Below are 18,428 nucleotides of genomic sequence, written 5' to 3' on the forward strand. Positions count from 1 at the left end.
TTTTTTTTTACTTTAAACCGCATAAACACATTTCATTACACCAAATACACAAAATAATGTTCTTTTTAGCAGCATCATATGACCCCTTTAATGCAGACAAAAAAAGGGCTTTTTTTTTTTTAGATAGCATGCTGGATTATGAAATTAATCAAACAGTCTTCATTATAATGAAGTGTAACTTTAATTTTCTGGGAATTAATCAAAGGTAATTTAATAAATGGGATTTAATTTTTCACAAAAGGGATGCCTAAACACCGGCAAAACCAGTAACTCTCTTACTCTTCCATGCTTTTTTGTTTATAGAGTAAACTACATAAAGCAGATTTTTGCAATTTGGAAGAATAAAACGTCTTTATTTCTACAAAATATAATGAGACAATTAAGAAAAAAAAGTATGACTGCTTCTGCTTTTTAGTGACTAAATGCTTTTAGTGCTTATTAGTGACTATAGTAACCATTAAACTAGAGTGTGGACAAAACATGAACAGTGTAAACTCTCAAGGAAAAAAAAACAAAAAGTGTCTTTGAACATGTTTGTTCTTAAACATGAGATATTGTGAACAAAATTTCCAAGATGCCGCTCTTTTGTGTTATTTTATGTACAAGTGTTTCAGTGTTTAAAAACTTTCTGATAAACAAAAAATACATTCAAAAAGTCACAGGATAAAAATAGAAAGTTTAAAAGGCTACACATTTTAGCACATTTAATTCATTTGGCATTTCACTCACACAGTAATTAATGAAAGCTCACAAAATAAACGAAGCAAAATTGAAGAAACACTGAATAAATAATTAAACACTAAAGTGTGTCTGTGCATGCTTGCCGTAGAGAAGCCTTCAGTACAGGAAGGTACCAAAGCTTCCCTTTCCATTGTGCTTAAACTGATTTCCATGAATGGAAATGAACATTTCCTGTGAGAGTAGATTCTCATCAGCCTGCATGGCCCCTAGTGCTTTCATCCGGCTCTTCTGAAGCCTGTGTTTCTTGGCCGATGTGGCAACCAACTCTTGTTTGATGGCATAATTTCCCTCAGTGAAGTCTGGAGGGATTGAGTGACCATGTTGGATGGCTGGGCACTCTTCCTCCACAACAATGACAGGCACATTATCATCAGCATCACCATCATCATCATCATCTATATCAGCCTCTGATTTTACTCCTGTGTCCTCAGATTCTTCCTCTTTCTCATCTGACAAAACAGAAGAGGCACACAACAGGCTTCAGATTAGATTAGATTTTAGTTAGCATTTTTAATCTAAAACCCCAAACCTTAAAGGAAACAGTAAATCATAACTAGAGAAGCCTCGGTGCAAATATAATTTGAACAAATAGATTAATCTCAGTTGTGACACAGGAACAGTTCAGAAGCAGTCGTACTGTTTGAAACAACATGAGAAAGAATAAATGACACAATTTTTATTTTTGAGTGAATTATTCCTTTAATTCCTGACTAGAAAGCAGGAAGCACAGTCTCATGCACCTAAATGTCTCAGGTTACACATATAACCATGGTTCCCCAAGAGGGAACGAGACGCTGCGTCCTCTAGCGGACACTATGGGGACTGCCGCCAACAGGACCGGTGTTTGAAGCACGTGTGAAATAACTCCAATCCTATTGGTCCACGTAGCCCGTGATGTCACAGGCGGGCACCCAGTATAAGAGGGTGCCTACAGAACACTTCAACAACTTAGTTGTGACTGAAGGGAAACAGGTTCAAAAACATCCCAATATGCAGGCAATGGCGGGGGGAGAGGCAACTCAATAGAGGAAGTATAAGCTACCAGTCCTAGTTTAACCACTTTAGCCTTAAAAAACCTTGAGAAGCTTTCACAAAGAGTGACAGAGGCAACAGACAGAGTATTTACCAGGGGATTAACAACAGAATTGATAACAGAAAACAAAATCTTGGGTCTGGACTGATTATGTAGAATTAAATTAGAAAAATAGGTCGCCTTAGCCAATTTGGCGGCACTCTGATAAGCCAATAAACTGTCTTTGAACAACTGTAATGAAATATGTAAATTGTCCTTTTTCCACTTATGCTCAGCCTTTCTACATGTTTGCCTTAGCAGCCGAGTCTCAGCAGTATGCCACAATTCCGACTTAGGTTTGTGCTCAAAAGGCTTTAAAGGAGCAGTCACATTCATTACATCGAGCCAAGCACTATTTAACAGACTGAGATGTTCGTCCACATCCAAGTCCGATAATGGAGAGTCCATGAGTAAATGAGAGCAGGGCTTAGTAAAGCATTGACTAAAATTTACACCAAATTGAGGAGAGTAAACCAGAGACAGAATTGGCACCTTAGTAGAAGCATGAGAAAGGCAAATATATGAAGAGACATGGCAAATATAATAGGCTTATGATCAGAGAGCATATAATCAGAAATGGTAATATCATTAATATCAACCCCATAAGAGAGAACAAGGTCCAGAGTATGACTGTGGATATGAGTGGGCCCTTTAAACCACTGTATCAGGTTAAAAGTGTCAATTATATTAAGAAATTCCCTCGACAGAGGGTTTTACTGACAGCAAACATGAATGTTAAAATCGCCCACCAATAAAAAGCGATCAAATTTAGTGGCAATGTTACTAATGAAATCAGTGAATTGCTGTAGAAAGTCCTTAACTGAAAGTGGAGGATGGTAGATCACCCCTAAGCAGACAGGACCGTTCCAGTCTAGATGGAGAAGTTGGGCTTCGAAGCTGGTATAGATATCCACAGGGACGGAGCGACATTGAGCAGCGTTGAGTGTTTTTCATAACAGTCAATAACCCACCCCCTTGTCCATTTTGGCCAAGTTAAAAGTTAAAAAAATTTACAGTCAACCGGGACCAATTCAGAAAAGGGATAAGATCGCTATCCTTAATCCAGGATTCAGTTATAAACATAAAATCCAAATTTTTGAAAGAAAATCCAAAGAAAAGTCATTCAGCAGAAAAGTCTTATTCACCTCTGAACAAGCATTGATTAAAACCACATTGGGTGGAGGAACCGCGCCTGGGGAGAGTGACACTCTGCACAGCGGACGCAGCACACCAGGAGCTGCTCCAGTTCTCCGGAGATAGCGGCCGATCCGAGGAAGGCCAACCCAGGGCCTTCCCAGTAGAACAAGGGAAGAACAGGTCGAAGCCACCGGTGAGCCTGATCCAAGAGACGCCAGACCATGGAGCCACCATAGAGCGGCTTGAGAAAAGGGCTTGAAATACAGCCCGCATGCAGACGGGCTTTCAGCTTGATCGCGAGTCCTACCTGAGACCCGTGTCTCCTCCTGCGCTTCCTCCGTGGACTATTAAGAGGCCAGCGGCGAATGCACTCTGGAATGTCCGTTGTAAAACTCCCATGCGGTTTGTAAAAAACAAACTCCACATCCGACTTGTGAAAATTAAAAAATGTTGACCCAATATCCAAAAGAGACTGGCGATCATAAACCACAAGGGTGCCACAGTTTGAGTACCAAACAAACAACCAAACTATCAGACAAGAGAGCAGCAGACGGCATGCCGACACTGGCGCCATCTTGCCCTCAAAGGATGGAGGATGGAGGAACAGCTGATAATAGCTGTACAGGAATAGCCTTTTTTTTTTTTTTTTTTAAATGTATAAATTTACTACTGCAAGCGATTTTCAGTGCTGGAAATCCACTTATCCTTTGCTGAAACGTCCTCATCGTCATGGAGAGCGCAGCTCATGGTTGCTTAGCAACGGTAGACCCAACGGGAGCGCAAGCTCCCAAGTGCTTTGGAAAGAAGGAGAAAGTAGCACAGCTAGCATTTTCCATGCGTTTTTAAGCGCGATATGTGAACACAACAGCCCCATATACTTTAAGGGTGCCCACCTGTGACGTCACAGGCTACGTGGGCCAATAGGATTGGATTAGTTTCAGACGTGCTTCAAACACCGGTCCTGCTGGCAGCAGTCCCCATCGTGTCCGCTAGAGGACGCAGCACGAGTTCCCTAGAAGGGGAAACGCTCTCATTCACCCTTCCAGCAGGGAGCAATATGAATGGTTATAGTCAGCCAGAAAATGATAGGGTACAATAAAAGGAATGGTTTGAAACATCTACGACTCTGCCCTAAATGGAGGGCCTCTGCACTAAAACTAAACCCTGCTGTTCCTGGCAAACAAAGTCATTAATGACAAAAAACAATTACACTGTAATACTAGACAGAGAATTTCCTATATTCTACGAGAAAGCATCTTTAGGAAAGTCAACAGTTATAGGCATACACCGTAGTATAAACTTTTTTTTCTCATTCCTGAGATGTGCAAGGAAGAACTATACCATAACCTACATTTTCTTTACAATATGTATTATATTTAATTCAAATGGATTCATTTGAATACAATGAGATTTGCAATCTAAATAACTAAATCTGCTCTACTTTCTGCACATACAAAAATGGCTAAGGATCAACCTATGCTTCTCACCTGCATAATAAAAAAAAATGCATAACCATTTATTTTACAGAAAATAAACAAGATTCTGAATTCTCCTAACCAACACCAAAACAAAAACATGCACATGTCAACTGAAACTATACAAAGGCAGACGGTGAGATGCGGAAACAAAGGAATCCGAGAGAGAAGTAGGGTCTACTTTTATTTTGAAGCTGAGATGCCTTCTGCTGAGCATAATTCAGAAATTAAGCACACTGCATTCACAGCTGCCTTTCATTGAATGTCAAGCGTATTTCCGTTCTTCCATTTTCTCAAAATGGAGCTGGCTGAGAAAGGGGAAAAAAGCCAATCCTGCTGAAGAAAAGTACCGTGGGGATGGCAGTCATTACAGACAGGCCTTCCAACAGACCCAGGATGGCATTTTTAACAAAAATTTTATGCAAGCGAATATATTTTTTACTGATATTACAGCAGGAGAAAGTAGAGCACTTTTCGCATTGTCGGACTGAGTCCTGCGGATTCCTTCACAAGCTATATAGACTTTTGGCATATGTACAGAACCATTTACAGTAATGGGGAGACTGGTCATGGCCTATTTCATTTATGGCAAAGAAGATAAGATGTGTGAAAGCAAAAAACTTCAAGGTTACACTATTCCCCGTACAAGAAACCAAGAAAATGCAGCAGACAAAAAAAATTAATAAAAAAATCAGCTCTAACATGGAGGCCCTGGACACATGAATGTATTATTTATGAATGAATGAATGATGCATTTATATAGCGCTTTTATTGTGTATTGTTGTACAAAGCGCTTTACAATCATTTGGGGGGTCTCTCCTCAACCACCACCAATGTGCAGCATCCACTTGGATGATGCGACGGCAGCCACAGGACAACGGCGCCAGTGTGCTCACCACACACCAGCTACAGGTGGAGAGGAGAGAGAGTCATAGAGCCAATCAACTTGATGGGGATTATTAGAAGGCCATGATTGACAAAGGCCAGGGGGGCAATTTGGCCAGGACACCGGGGTTACACCCCTACTCGTTACGAGAAGTGCCATGGGATTTTTAATGACCACAGAGAGTCAGGACCTCGGTTTAACGTCTCATCCGAAAGACGGTTATGTACTGTATTATTTGCAAGCTCAAGCACATTTTTATATTTCCCAATAAACTGCTAAAAAATTAGCATTAAAATAATAAGCAATAAAAGCATTATCCTTTTATTTCACTCTATTTTAGAGTTAATAATAAATTATCCTTTTATTATAAAACTATATATATATATCATACGAGTCATTTCTGAAGCTATGCAGTTGATTTGGTTTACGAATTGGACTGGTCACTGACCAATGTTCCAGTCGCAGTGATTCTCGGGTTAACAGCTGACTGACAGCAAGATTATCAGTAAATAACAATTTTAATGCATTATTTCAACTCATTTAATGCAACTCATACTGATAATTATGTTATGGCTGATAACAGATAAATTTGGGGTTCACTAAGCCCTGGGGGTTAGTGAGGGAACTGCAGGGGGTTTGTGATTTGATTAATACTAGGGTCATATGTCTATTAATTGGCACCTGTAAACCACGAACATGCAAATGTGTAAAATTATTGAATTTATTAAAATATCAGGGGGTACTTCAAGAAAACATTTGTCAAAGGCGTTCAACTTAAAAAAAAAAAAAATTATGGTACGGCATTAAAAATACTTATTTTAACATATTTAACATGTATTACTTATTAGCATTTTCAAAGATTAAACATTACATTAAAAAAATTACAGATTAAAAAAAATCTCAAATATCAGCTAATAACTGAAACATAACCAGTTTATTATGAATCTTTTAGTGTTTTGTCATTTTTGAGCTTGACAAGCTATTCACTATTAACAGTTGTTATATGAAAAGAGCTTTGTGAAGATCCTTTAAAACTGTCATTCTGTGTTCCGCTGATAAAAAAAAAAAACAATAAGTAACATAATACTTTAGAACCGAAAAAGAGAAAATTTTCATTTAATAAACCCTATAATGCATGCAGCACAAAACCTAGAGATGTTAGCATTTCTACTTCTTGAGTTGTTTCAAGTTAAGCGCCCTTAATGAACTAGCTGGTGTTAATTTGAGAACATGCCCTGCTGATGGTGAACTGAGGTGGCAGAAGCAGACAGAAGAAGAAAATGGCACCTGCGGCATTGGGCTCTGCGGGAAGATCCTCCACGGCAGCATCACCTGGCTTGACCAAGATAACACCGTAGCCCTGATTGTTGTGGATCACGTTATTCACCATGGTGATTTTAGGCATGGCGTCCAACTCGTCTGCAAAATCCTGCCAAAGGGGAAGCAGGGGGTGGTAAACATGCAGCATGCCTACACAAATGAACATGTGCACGCACACTCTCACATCTCTTTCTGGCCTAAGCAAAGTGAGGAAGAATAAAAGACTGAGGTTGGGAAGGCGCAGCATGTACACAAATGCACAAAGCTTTAGGAAGGTAGATAAAATCTAATTATTCCGCTATAGTTAATTACGGAAAAATCCTTTTGGGATGCTGCTACCTGTGTGAGAATCTAATTTGCTCTCAGGTGAAACACTAACACTGACTTGAGCTGAAGTATTATGCGATGACTTTCTCAAGACACACTTTCTCAAATGAAGCCAATTGGCAAGATTTTCCACAAAGATTCATGTTAGTGCTGGGCGGTATGACCAAAAATGTATATCACGGTATTTTCCAAAATTATACCGGTTACACGGTACATGACAGTATTTTTTTTTTCATGCATGACCGGGTGTTAACCATATTTTCTACTGATTGAGAGCACTGAGTAACACTGAGTAACCTAACAACACTGAGTAACAAACTAAAAAAAACATTTAAAAAAAAGTGAATGTGATATTAACAGACGAACTACGCTCATATTTATAATTCCAAACAATCAGTAAGCGATTTAAATGAACATCAAAATAAATAAATAAACCATTTTTTTAACCATTTATGATATTCATAAAATCAGATACAAGTAAACTTCCAAATTGGCACATTCTGAAATTTACTGATATTTTTACCAATATGATACAGGTTACATTTATTGATCAGCTGATATAGCAATAATCGTCTTCAACTAGATAGTTGCAGTAACAATGTTCATTATATAATTTAAAGAATCAAAAATCATACATATCAACATTCAGCTAGCACCACAATTTCCAACAACCTCACATCCAGTGACCTGTCATTCATATTAACTTTTAGCCAAGAACCCATTGACAAAAAATATATAAGTTTACATGGAAAGGCACCGAAACTTTACTGGACATACTGGAACGGTTAGACTTCAGGCAGAGAAGGTACCTGAGTAAGTGAAATTACTTTAGCCTGTATATATATTAGTGCTGGGCAGTATGACCAAATATTTATATCACGGTATTTTTCAAAATTATACCGGTTTCACGGTACATGACGGTATTTTTTTTTCATGCATGACCGGGTGTTAACCATATTTTCTACTGATTGAGAGAGGAAATACTGCAGTATATTGACTTAGAATGCCCTATTTTACTGTCATGATGAGTGAATATTGTCAAAAAATACCACACTAAATAGTGACTAAACACGACCCCTTTTAATACATGTTAACCAGGAGTCACTCTCATTTATAATCGCGGCATCGTCTGATAAAATCAACATGCATCTACACTAAAGAGCGGCTATGCGGTTGTTTTGGCTGTATTACTTTTTTGTCTCATGCAGCGCACTGCCTGCGTCTGAGTAGCAAACTAAAAAAAACAACAAAGAAAAAAGTGCATGTGATATTAACAGACGAACTATGCTCATATTTATAATTCCAAACAATCAGTAAGCGACAGGTGCTAGGAAACGCTGTTTTGTACTCATTTATTGACGTGTCGGCTGCGGTGCGGCCAACTGAATGCACTGCTTCTCTGCCGCTCACTGCACAGAACAGACGTCGAGAGAGGTGACACTTCTCCGGGAAAGTCAGACCTCGTGTTCGCGGGACAGCACTGGCGAAATCTTCCAACTGAACCATAGCTAAGGTTTATCCAGAAAAGTCGCTAGGTTTGTCAGTATGAATATTCTATGTAAAAAAAGCCGCTAAAATGGGTCTGAAAGTTGCTAAATCTAGTGCTAAAGTCGCGCTCGTGTGTGTGAGACGCGGGAGCTGATGGCAGGGGGCGGTGGATATTTGTGGCGGTCAATGTGGATATTGTGGATGAGTTCTTCTGTGTCATCACGTTCTATTAGTTCTACAGCTTCAGTTTCGGAACTTTCACGCTTAGTAACACATACAGCTGTTCCCTCATGACAGTGCAACAGTGAAAAGGGACCCCTTTCAAACAGTGTCGCGTTCCGAACGTTGTTTAAGCTACATACACCGGTATTGCGGTATTTTAAAAATTCATATCATAACAAAAATAAACACCGGTATTCGGTATGAACCGGTATACCGCCCAGCACTAATTCATGTCTACAACTCCGGGGTGCTCACTGGCTTTTCTAAGATTTCCTCTGAACTGTGTGAGCGTACTGACCTCTGGTGACACAGCTTAAAGCTATTACCATCAAAGACGCCCTACGGTGGCCAGTGAAGTCCCACTCCACTTACACACTAAAGGGGCCAACTTCCCTGGAGGTCTTCTAAATGCATTAATTCACTAGATCATTAATACGATACTAAGACAGCTCTAAAGTGCGGCTCTGTTGGGTCAGGTAAGATACTTGCTGTTGCCTGGGCAACGATTAGCAGTAAGAGCCAGACGGGCTAATCTATAGGTGTTTAGAAGAGCCGAAGCTCATCCATCTTCCTCACCTTAATCAGGATCCCCTCCTTGCAGTGATGGATGCCATTGCCCACCAGACTGCATACACTCCCAGGGTAGATCTCCACACCGGCACCCTGAAGCGAGCACACAGCGACCATCAGAATGATAATGGTATTGGTCAATGAAGAAGGGGCTATTTAGTGAAACGGCTGGTGGTAAATCAGTCTAAGAATGCTTCTGGCAAGACCTTACTCATCTGGATTTCATACTGTAATAACTACTGCAAAGAATAGATGACAGAGCAATACATTCAAATGATAATACTCATTTCATGAGTAAAGAAGTCTTCTTATAATTTAAGTGAGGTACCGTGTGCTAGTGCAGCTTACCTTGGAGCCGTACAGGTCGCACATGTTCATGCCGAGCTGGGCCGCCGATCGCACAATCACACCTGTGGTCTCACACTGCATCACACAATTTTCCATTTCCAGCTTCCCCTGGCGAACACCTGATGAAAGATAAAGGGTGCCAAATCGAAAAGACATTGGAGGACGGCGGCAGGACATGCAAGGAGGAAAGGTCACATATAAAGATATAGAATAGTGCTACGCTACATTGAATATTCGCAATACAAAATAACATTAACGGTATCACAATTTTTATTTGACTACTCCGTTTCCAAAATTAGATCAGTCATCCAGATTTCTGGATATGTAAGGGTTAAAACAGATAACATCTTTTATTTAAAGTTTTATTTATATTTGTGAACCACTTCAAACTGTTTTGAATAGTCCCTTTCACACAGAGATTCCAGAAAATACACGGATATGTCCCATGATTTGTCCTGGAATGGTTTGATTTTGGTTCATTCACACTGCCAGTGATTTTCCGGAATCTGTGCGTGTGTTCCCACAGATCCCGTAAAGATCCTGTAAAGACACGTGACATTAGGATATGACGTGTAATGTGGCGCGTACCCTTTACGGCATTGGTTCTGGCTTTTGTTCACACAGGGCTCATGCCGGAACTGATCCCGGCAATATAACTAGTTCCCCATCCCGGTACGTGTTTGCGTTCACACAGAAGGCACTCCAGCAATTTTCCAGAATCAACACGCTGTGTGAAAGGGGCTAATGACTGAAAATTTTGATTAGCAATTATATATATGTATATATACAATTATATATAAAAAAAATTATAATAAACAATTCACAGAAACCCCTTTCTGTATTGTTTATGTTTAAAAATATTTTCAGTATAGATCTATGTGGGTAATCTACTGCTGTTCTTTGACTAAAAATTGTTATAATGGTAAAAACATCCTATGGTTTAAAAGTTTAGGGTCAGTAAAATGTTTTTAATGTTTTTGAAAGACGTTTCATATGCTCACCAAGGCTGCATTTATTTGATCAAGAAAATAATAAAAACAGTAATATTGTGAAATATTATTTCAGTTTAAAATTACTTTTTCAATTTGAATGTGTTTTAAAATGTAATGTGCTTCTGTGATGCAAAGCTGAATTTTCAGCAGCAATATGCAGATTTCTGTAAATATTCTCGATAAAAAAAAAAAACGTTTTTTTTTTTTATTAGAAAGATCAAAATAACAACAAATAGAAACTTTTGTAACAATGTAAAAGTCATTACTGTCCCTTTTAAACAATTGAATGCATCCTTGCTGAATAAAAATATAATTTTCTTTCATATAAAGAAATAATTTGGCTACACTGACTGGTCAAAATGGTGATTAAAAGTCCCTTTTAAGCAGAACAAATTCACAGATCGAGATTCTTATTAAAAAAAAGTCTGAAAAATAGTGTCAAACTTTTTTTTCCTTATTTATATTGTCTAGCCATAATACAATAGGGAACATATTGTTTTGGAAGCAAGCAGGATATCCAGTGGATAATAAGCCTGTTACTCTGACCAGATCAGAAATCCCACAGGAAGCAAACCTTTAGTGAAGCTGCACACAGGGATACAGATTTAAAGTCTCCCAAAGGCTAGGCATGCCAGAAGAGCTCACCAATGAAATTACAAGGAAAACTTAAGATGACTCGTTACTGTGTTGCCAAATGAATGTCTGAGCAAAAGCAGCATGTCAGTTCTCTGTTGAATATACTGCTGTCCATTCAACAGCAGCAGTCCCTCAAGACTCTTCGACAAACAGCTGGAAAGGGGGGAAAGAGGCAGGACAATTTTCTTTGAAACTCACACAAGATGCCTTCAATGGCGTCGCGCTGTATGAACTTTAGATTTGAGAGTTTGACGTTTGCTCCTGTTGACTCCACAAAAGTGTCACCCTTGTTACGCTTCTCGATCACCACCTCGTCCGGCAGACCGTATCCTGAGGGAAGACGGGGAGAGAAATGGCTCTAGAAAAAGTGCTTTCATGACCAACCCTCACATACTTGGCAAACACTTTTTATCCAAAGCAACTTACAAAAAGCAAAAAACGTATTTTACAAAATAAAATAAGCTAAAATAATCACTGCATGGATGTTTAATGTTGTTTATGCCTCTTTTAACCCTTAAATGCATGAATGTTTTGCCAATCATTATTACATATTCGGGTCTTTAGCGACCCGGACCTATATATCCAGCACGGATGGACCTCTAACTGCTGCAATAGCAAAAAAGTATCTTGATATTTTAAGAACAATTACAGAAGAATAAAATAAAGCATATTTTGTTTCCTTTTTGAAACTTAAAGGGGTTCAATTTGAGCAGATGATTTTACCATCGCTGTCATCGTCCGAGCTCACTTCCACAGTACATTCAGCATCTGTTAAGGGGATGTATTTCCCTCATATTCACGATCTCAGCCATATTCTCAAAACTATCGTTTTCAATGACTTCATATTCAATATTTTGATCACTGGCAGCTTATTCACCACATCCAGCATCAAATGGCAGTGACATTTATATTTCATTGCGTATAGTAATTGCTCTGCATGGTTTGCCATTCAAACCAGTTAAATTTTTGCTGATGATTTTCGTTTGTTTTATGCCTGAGGTAATTATGAGTGAAACATCACGTCATCATTAGGGATGTAACGATTCACTCAACTCACGATTCGATTCGATTCACGATTTTGATTTCACGATTCGATTTGATTCACGGTTTTTTTTTTTACAAAATGAGATTTAAGACAAATTACAAATTAAATGTGTCCTTTTATTATTGCTTGGACAAAATGCTGCACATTTCTTTGTGAAATTGAAATATAACACTATAATAATATACTAATATAACACTTGCATATTATTGCTCTTTTGTTGGTTTTGATTGCTTCTATTGTCCTCATTTGTTAGTCGCTTTGGATAAAAGCATCTGCTAAATGACAAAATTTAAATATAATGTAAATGTAAATAACAAAACTAAATTGACAATTTAATAAATCAAATAAATAAGTAACACAAATAAAATAAACATCTTCATATAATGGCAGACAGATGACTGAGAGGTCAGCTTAGCACCATCTCAGTTTGAGATAGTGGTGGCAGGTCAGCGAGAGCAGCGGTTCAAAGCCGCAGAGTTTGACAGCCCGGCTTCATTACACACTGCTCTTTGACAGATGGTCCTGAAGCAGGTTTCTCCCAGACTTTTCTAACAATGCCTAGATGAACTTGAGCACCCTGGTCAGCTCTCACACACTTCTTTCAAATGCCAAAGGCTGAATATAGACCAATAAGGTCACAGCACCATCCTCACTTCTACGTGTGCAGGTAACAACAGTGGATTTGCTGGAAGATCTCACCGACCGTAATTGACAGCAGTGGGACGATTTGAATTGGAAAAACACAGAATCACAGACCGTACTTCCTGCACTCCAAAATGCAACACCGTTGCAGGTCTCAATGACTCACTTTACATATAAAAAACATGCAAAACTATTTAGAGCTCCTTCAAATAATCTTGCCGATAAAGCTGTAGCCTGAGACAGAGGCATGTCTGACGTTTTCGCTAAATAATATCAAAGACCTTTAGTGCGGGAAGCCGAGTTCTTTTATGGTAATCTGGCAGTGGTCTAATTGAGTTGCTCTTCTCCTGTAGTAGAGCCAGCAGCCGCCTGTGCGTTATCTCCTCTTTCAGGGCTTCCCTGACGCTGCAGGAGGGACTGCCAAGCACACAAAACCTCCATATTTAAACAGCATCCTCCAGGCCTTCTTTCTTCTTCCTCATTTGACTTCATCGCTATCTGACTTTGCAGGTCGTCCATTTGCATAAAGAGACTCGACCCTGACCCCGTGCTCTCTCTGCTTGCCTGCCTCCACATTCCTCATGCATTCATTTCCGCCCCCCCATCATTGAAAGGTGGTTATTGCGCCATCGAGCTCAATTACCTCGGCAGGCTTTCTAATATCACGCACCGACTGCGGTGTTCGTTTTATACACGTCCAGGGAATCATTTTGACAAACAAGGCCCGGTGCCAGACTATTGACTTAGTGTTATGAAGCATGCTGTATCACAAAGTGTTATTAAAGGGAAAAGAATAGTACAAAATACAGGTGATTTCCACTGAGTTTTAGATGGAGGTGGATGAAATAAAGAAAGAAAGAAGTACCTTCCAAATCAATCAGATGATAAAGGTCAATGTCTCTACATCACTGCCGCTAAAACTGGCCAAACAATTTAGACACCACTAATGTCACTAGTGTTAAGAGGAAAGTTACTTTTAAAAATAATGCATTACAATATTGCATTACTCCATAAAAAAGAAACTAATTGAGTTACTCTTTATGGAAAGTAATGCATTACGTTACTTTTGAGTTACTTTTTATCACTTGGCCTGGGCATGTTTATTTGTTTTTATAAAACGGATAGTTCCGGTCCTTGATTCTGATTGGCTGAGCCATGTTCGAAGCTGTTGTAAATTACTCTACAAACATACACCTTTGTTTATGTTTGTGTGTTACTCGGCAACCACTTTGTTGCAACCACAACTGATTCTGAGGAACTACATTGTTTGGTGGAAGAATAATGTTTTTTTATTATTAACATTACACTTAATTTGCGCCGTTTTATTTTGTGAAACCTTACTACGTATATGGAATAACCGTTTTAAGTGGTTATTCACTTCACCGCTTCGCGTCGTGCCTAACAATGCCCCTTAGCTGTTATAAATTCACTGTAAACCACGGCTTCTTGGGGTTTATTGCTTTATTAAACATTATGGTAATAAGAATTTGGAGGGTTAAAATGCATGTCATAAATAATTTCAAAATAAAAACAACCAAAAGCCATTTTTAGGCTTATTATTTTGGTTTATTCTGGTAAAAATAAGGCTTATTTGGAAAATTATTTCTTACAACTAAGAATTAAGGAAAATTCTTAATACATCACCTTGAGATCGTTTGCTGCTTCTTCCAAAGGACACACACTGTGGCCTTGATGTTTCTTGGACGTTTGACAAACACAGCAGAGAACTTCTTCATCATATTGGCAGAACAATTTGAGTCCCTCTCCGTGAGTGGCACAGAGAGCCTCTGGTTTGGACGTCCCGTTGGCTGAATATGAGCCTGCTTTCGCAGACGCTTGTCCTTTCTGCTTCTGTGCAATGGCATCGCACACGTTCTTCAGAGCCAGACTCACGGTGGGCTCCGTCAGAGAACACTTCCTCCTCACTGTAAACCACGGCTTCTTGGGGTTTATTGCTTTATTAAATAACAAAACCCCGAAAGTTATACTTTGGCAACTGTAAAGGCCCTTTTACACCATAAGTGAAATTAATAAGCCTCCGGCTAAAGGAAGTATCTCTCCCTCTGCACCTCACTCCCAATTTCTCTCAACATGGGACATGAGAGGTGTCAGTGAATAAATGGAAAAACAAAGTAACTTGCGTTACTTATTTGAAAAAGTAACTCAATATTTTGCTGTAAATTTAAAAGTAATGCATTACTTTACTTGTAAAAAAACTTGTGTTAACTTGTGTTACTTGTAATGCGTTACCCCCAACACTGAATGTCACTAACTTTTAAAGGTATAGTTCATCCATAAATTACATTTTGCATTGTCCTCACACAAGGCAAATCATATGGATTTGTAATATTTGTGATGAGTCATAAGAATTACTCATGACATTTTTTAAATATAATTTTGGAGATTAATTTTCATTTTTCAGAGAACAAAGAAAGTCATTCAGGTTTGGAACAAAATAAAACCGAGTAAATAATTTTAATTTTAAACCTCCTGCTGTGTTAATAAGAGATCAAACATGAGCTAGTGCATGAACACAGTGCTTTAACAAACCTTTACAAATCCTGCATTACAGCACCTTGAGACATTAGTGATCAGACCGTCCTAACAACTTTCCGCACAAACAGCTCTTTAATCTTACCATCCGAACAGAAAATGGAGAAGCGAGCGAGCACATGTGAGATTTTACTGGCAAAATTATTCACCGAGTCCTACCAGTCATAAAATTATACTAGCATGAGTGAAATCGTTGATTTGATTTTTTTCTGAGAGCTCCGAGGCGGCCAGCGCTCTCAGGGAGATATTAACCTTTAGGAGGTAAACCCAACAAATTAAAACACAGTGATCAGAGGCTGTGGGAGAAAGAGAGCAGGGCATTAATATCAGCATTTGGGGAGGATTTGCGCTCTATCTTCCATGTCTGAAACTACTTTATTTACATTATTTAAATGTAAAATTTATTTGCATGATTCAGCTCCTGGAATAGCGGAAGTGACCTTTACCAAAAATACCATATTTCCCACCCAAATGTCTTGTCACGGCTTGAAACTAGGCTTTGTTCAGACTGCAGACTAAAGTGGTCCAAATCCTGTAGTTTTTCCTCAGTCTGAACAGTCATATCAGAATTCAAGCAATTTTTACATTACTCTAGATCGATATGACATTTCTATAATGACGGGAGTTGCATAAAATCTCCCACAAAACATTTTAAGCGGTAATATTTTACAATAAGGTCTAATCTGATAACACTAGTCAACACTAGTGAACTAACAATGAACATCTGACCTTGAAAATGTATTAGTAAATGTTGAGATTGGCATTAACAAAAATAAATAAATGCTGTAGAAGTACTGTTACTTGTTAGTACATGCTTACTAATGTTATTAAATAAAACATAAATAAAACCTTATTGTAAAATGATTTTACATACTGGTGATTCTTTCATATGAAAGACAAATGCAAAAATAGTCAGTGGATTGAGAGTGAGGCATTAGAACCTAAAAGTATTATGGATGGTGACAGTTATATACACAAGCTGTCTAAAAGCGTCTAAATATCTAAAAACGTTCCTCTTTCTCTGCTCATCTTCATCCTCCTCATCGACAATACACAAATTTGTTGGCTTCAGCGGCACATCACCTTATAAATGAACGCATAAACACTTCAGTGGCTTCTCTCTCTCTCTCTCACTCACACACACACACAGACATACACACACATACATAGACAGCACTAAGCACTAATGCTAAAGTGTGAACATAGTTCTCCCTTTCATAGGCCAGATGTCATAAACCCCTTCCAAAATCCCTATTTACAAAGCCAGAACTGGAGAAAACAAGACCATTATCCTGAAAAGGTGAGTACAAGGTGTTCTGACCAACATGCAACTGTGACATAAAAAAAGAGAAGGGTTATACACACACCTGCACTTCAAACTCTTCACTTGAATAGTGGGGCATCAGTTTGTCAGTTATCAAGCTTTGAAGCTGGTGAACTGTGGCCAAGGCAGATACCAAGTGAACTACTCTGCCGCCAGCGGGACGTGGCCCCTTTGCCCTGCACGACTGCTGACCAGAGTTCACCTTGTAGCCCAGAACGTACCTGCAAAGGACACGGAGGAGGAATGGGTGAGCAAGTCAAAGAACTAACAGGCACAGTCACTCAAACACAGCTGTTCGCATTGACACGTCTTCGATCCCACCTGGAGTCTGGTAGCTAGGAAAGACTGATGATTAATTATGGAGCAGTGTGTATTGATCCTGAGGTTTGGAAAATACTTCAAAAAGCGTGAATGCCTGGTTGCAATATTAATCACATTTGTACTCATTATGTTACTCTCCTGATTAACTTAGGATTGAGGAGTAAAGCCACATTGTGGGTACATATGTACAAACACCTCTCAATCTCAAACTCACGCAGCAGTAATAATCACCTAAGCAGCGGGTTTTCAATAATACGCAGTTTGCGCTTAAGAGCTTCCAGCTGCTCATATAGGCGCAGTCCTTCCACCATGGATACGTTGTCTTGCTCAGACTCTGAGTCACTGTCCAGGCCACTTCTCAGGCTAGAAAACTCCTGAAACTTCTCAGAGCAGAGTGCCAGTGTCGAGTGATACTCAGCTACAAGACCAGCTGGAACGCGATCCTCCAAGATATCATAGTACCTATGGAAAATACATGAAGGGGGAGATGAATACAGCTATGAGCAGGTGACTATGTGTAATTTCTGCATCATTACTGGCACCAAAAAGAATTGCAATCAAACTTAAAAAAATAAATAAATGTCTCAATGGTGCCATTAGATTTATTTGTCTGACGTCTCCATTGTTGTTTATGCCAATGTGAGTTTAAAACTATATATCCTATGCTTAAATTAAGTAGCTCATTTCATAATGACTATAAATTATTTGCAAAGTACATTTATTTGCATTACTCAAAGCAATTTATAGTGTTGTCACACAATGAACTGCTCATTACTGAGTACACACTGCCACCTGATGGCCGGAGCTTCTTTACAGCTGCCACAGAGCTGCTGGGATAGCATTTAGATTTATTCAGTGCTATGCGGTCATGCTTCAGGGGAAGAGACAGGACACACAGAGGACACTTACAGCCTAAGACGAGGCTCCACACACCGAACAAAGTAATCAAAGTCATCGTCCTCATCTTCCTCATCCCACTTCCTCCAGATATGCTTATAGAAAAACCTGTGGGGATTAGACAGAAGTATGCAAGAGTTAATGGGGGGGGGGAGAGAGAAAGACAGTGTGGGGGGAGACTGAGAGTGACAGGAAAACCTGCTTAACTAGTCAGTTCAGTTTAATAGGGGAACCTCTTCAGAATCAAAATCAGTATACATTACAACTGTTCATTCGCATCTCTCTTTTGACACTCGAAGTATTACACACAGAATTGAATTTCATGTATTATGGAAAAATACATTATGAAATATGAAAAAAAGTGAACAATAGTATATTTAGAAATAAGTTACATGTGTATATATATATATATATATATATATATTTTAGGGC

At 38.9% G+C, this 18,428-nt stretch overlaps 1 protein-coding gene across 1 annotated transcript in view; it reads right to left on the reverse strand.

The window, feature by feature from the left end:
* Nucleotides 1-204: 204 nt before the first annotated feature.
* shcbp1 (SHC SH2-domain binding protein 1) overlaps nucleotides 205-18,428 on the reverse strand; it is a 20,483-nt gene continuing 2,259 nt past the window's right edge. The window contains exons 5-13 of the mRNA XM_016560721.1: nucleotides 18,009-18,104; nucleotides 17,331-17,561; nucleotides 16,822-16,999; nucleotides 15,938-16,004; nucleotides 11,413-11,544; nucleotides 9,587-9,705; nucleotides 9,245-9,331; nucleotides 6,599-6,740; nucleotides 205-1,190 (exon numbers count right to left, since the gene is read on the reverse strand). Coding sequence (XP_016416207.1) covers nucleotides 838-1,190; nucleotides 6,599-6,740; nucleotides 9,245-9,331; nucleotides 9,587-9,705; nucleotides 11,413-11,544; nucleotides 15,938-16,004; nucleotides 16,822-16,999; nucleotides 17,331-17,561; nucleotides 18,009-18,104 — 1,405 coding nt within the window. The 3' untranslated portion in view covers nucleotides 205-837. The remainder of the gene's footprint in view (nucleotides 1,191-6,598; nucleotides 6,741-9,244; nucleotides 9,332-9,586; nucleotides 9,706-11,412; nucleotides 11,545-15,937; nucleotides 16,005-16,821; nucleotides 17,000-17,330; nucleotides 17,562-18,008; nucleotides 18,105-18,428) is intronic.

This window comes from Sinocyclocheilus rhinocerous, unplaced genomic scaffold (assembly GCF_001515625.1).
Source record: "Sinocyclocheilus rhinocerous isolate Xijiao unplaced genomic scaffold, SAMN03320098_v1.1 scaffold18, whole genome shotgun sequence".
NCBI classification, from domain to species: Eukaryota; Metazoa; Chordata; class Actinopteri; order Cypriniformes; family Cyprinidae; genus Sinocyclocheilus; species Sinocyclocheilus rhinocerous.